The 2,415-nt window shown below is 36.5% G+C and overlaps 1 protein-coding gene across 1 annotated transcript; it reads right to left on the bottom strand.

Moving 5' to 3' along the window:
• Nucleotides 1-40: 40 nt before the first annotated feature.
• On the bottom strand, nt 41-2,151 carry LOC126496420 (poly(A) RNA polymerase GLD2-like). The gene is made up of 4 exons (XM_050133932.1): nt 1,934-2,151; nt 574-688; nt 394-485; nt 41-288 (listed from the first exon to the last, which is right to left on the bottom strand). Exons 1-4 carry the CDS (start codon nt 1,952-1,954, stop codon nt 169-171), a joined length of 348 nt encoding a protein of 115 aa, XP_049989889.1. The 5' UTR covers nt 1,955-2,151; the 3' UTR covers nt 41-168.
• Nucleotides 2,152-2,415: the final 264 nt, after the last annotated feature.

Below are 2,415 nucleotides of genomic sequence, written 5' to 3'. Positions count from 1 at the left end.
AAAAAAATTCAAAGCCTACAGCATTTTCAAAGGGAAAACATATATAAAAAAGGGACTGAGAACTCAAATGGGGAGAAAAACATCAAGAATACTGCCATATGTTTTGCTTTATCGCATCCTGTAAACACCTGACCCGCCCAGTGACATTTCACAATAAGAGGCTACACTTTAAAAACCACACACTTCAGAGCTAGCTGACTTCAACAGCTCAGAACTACTACAGCAGCTCTTATGCACACCATGCTGGTGCCTTACGTGTATGGGGCAGGAGAAGAAGTCCTTCTGGAGCTAGAGTAAACAGACATTTCAAATAATTAATTAAAATAACTTAAGTTTCATTCCTTATCTGATTTAACTTGAGAAACAGGTTTGGAATAATGTCTCAACACTTACTGGTTCTTCTTTAACAACTAAGCATAAATCACCGTCACTGCTCCGGGCACCGAATCCATTTAAAGACGATCCAACCAAAAAAAGTCTGCTTTCTAGAGATGCAGAAGAAAACAGTAAGAAAGTCTGCAGCTTGTAAACAGAAGCATAGACAAGAAAGGCATGCAAAGTAGGCAGACGTACGTGGGAAGAGCAGCTGGATCTCTCTCTGCAGCTGTGCTCTACAGAGTTCTTTCTTCTTCAAGTCACTTGTTTGCTGCTGACAAGTTTCAAACAACTCTAATATCTGCTGACTCAGCTTGAATACACCACAAAAGAAAACAAAAAAAAAAACAAAATATTTAGTCAGAAATTTATAACTACTCTACTAAGCATTATAAATCAATGACAACATTAAAAAATACATACTCTCTTCTTAACACTTTCTGATTCAAAGCTATTGTTACTCACATACAAAGAATGGCCTGAACTATACATAAATTTAAAAAATAAAATATTATTTAATTGACAGTAAAGTAGTCAGATAATTCATGAGTATAATTGTAGCTCAGCAAACTAACACCTTTTCGTCACTGTCTGTTTTTATGAGGATCATGAATAATTTTTATACTTTTAAGAGTCATAATCACAAGGAAGAATATGCAAAGTAAATAAGAGTAGTCAATAGAAACCATATGTACATTACATATTCTAAAATATTTACTATAGGTTTCTCTCAAGAAGTTTTTTCTCCTTCTAGTGGTCTTACTGATGAATGTCATAAAGAGCAGGTTTTAGAACATTCCCATCTTCCACATTCAAACAAACTACCCTCTATTCTAGTTTTTATAACTTTCTCTGAACCCTGACTTCTTCCAATGAAGTTACCATCTGCCAATCTCCCTTATTTAAATAGTTATGTTAACATTTCCCTTTCACCCCAACTCTTGCCATTAGCACAGGATGGTAAGATGATAAAGGATGCCCTTATCTGTAGTGAGCTATACTTATCATAATATACTCTACTTCTGAAATTCTTTCACTATAGTATTTCTCACTTGTGTACTCTCATAGCTATGTGTTCTAGTCCTGATATTTTAAATCCCATTATACTACTTCAGCTTCAATTTCCTGTTCGACACAGTCTCTTATCACCCCCACCTCTAATGGATCTGCTCTAGACTTAGTCAGGAGTCCCTTGAAATGCTTTTTCTTCCATTCCATCAGCACCCAAATGATCCTAATGCCCTATCCTATGCAGCCACTATCCCAGAATACGTCTCCCAAACCATCTCTTTCATCATGCCTTTGAAACTTTATCCCTCAGGCTCTAATGTTTATGCTGCAAAATCCTCATCTGAAGGCAAAGAAAACACTAAAAGTAAACCTAAGGTACTAAAAGACAAAACTGAAAACTTTTAGGGAAGTCTTTCAAAGGTTTGGTATAAAGGTTAGCCTAGTTTAGTGTCCTTAGCATCACTCAGCCTTTACTCTCCTGTCTCTGCTTAGATACTGTTCCCATTTTTCACTATTTCATTCCAAAATGTTTACTGCCTAAACTTACTTTCTCTTGCAGATAGCTCATATTAATATTTTTCTAAGAAAAGCCAAGCGTAGTGGTGCACATCTGCAAATCCCAGCACTCAAGAGGATGGAGGTAGGAGGATCAGGAGTTCAAGGCCATCCTTGGCTTCATAGAAAATTCCAGGACAGCCTAGGCTACATGAGATCCTGTCTCAAAAGAAAAAAAAAGGGGGGAGAAACTAAGAAAATTAAAAATACCAAATATAAGTCCTCATCTTGCTAAAGCACATAAATTAATAGCTCTGAAGGAAATCTCACCTCTTTCCTTCTGTTAAGACAAAGTATCCTGTTGCCAAGGCCCTCTACCAGTGGTTTTTTTTTTTTTTTTAATATCTAAGCCTGTTGTTCACCTCAGGAGCAGAAACACCTTCAACAATTCTTCAATCTCTTTTGTGTTTTCAGCCTCTCTTAAGCCTCTCACAGTCTACGTATGACCAGACAAAAAGTCTCATTCATCATTTA

Source organism: Alexandromys fortis, unplaced genomic scaffold, assembly GCF_014885135.2.
Source record: "Alexandromys fortis isolate MF-2015 unplaced genomic scaffold, M_Fortis_MF-2015_v1.1 scaffold_4224, whole genome shotgun sequence".
NCBI classification, from domain to species: Eukaryota; Metazoa; Chordata; class Mammalia; order Rodentia; family Cricetidae; genus Alexandromys; species Alexandromys fortis.
Note: the sequence above shows the minus strand (reverse complement) of the source record. Positions and strands in the feature narration are given on the sequence as shown.

Coding starts and splice junctions, on each gene's coding strand:
- LOC126496420 (XM_050133932.1), bottom strand. CDS start 1,954: ATGAGCTATCTGCAAGAGAAA. Junction 689..1,933: donor TGAGCTATCTGCAAGAGAAA/GTAAGTTTAGGC, acceptor GGTGTATTCAAG/CTGAGTCAGCAGATATTAGA. Junction 289..393: donor TAGTTGTTAAAGAAGAACCA/GTAAGTGTTGAG, acceptor TGTTTACTCTAG/CTCCAGAAGGACTTCTTCTC.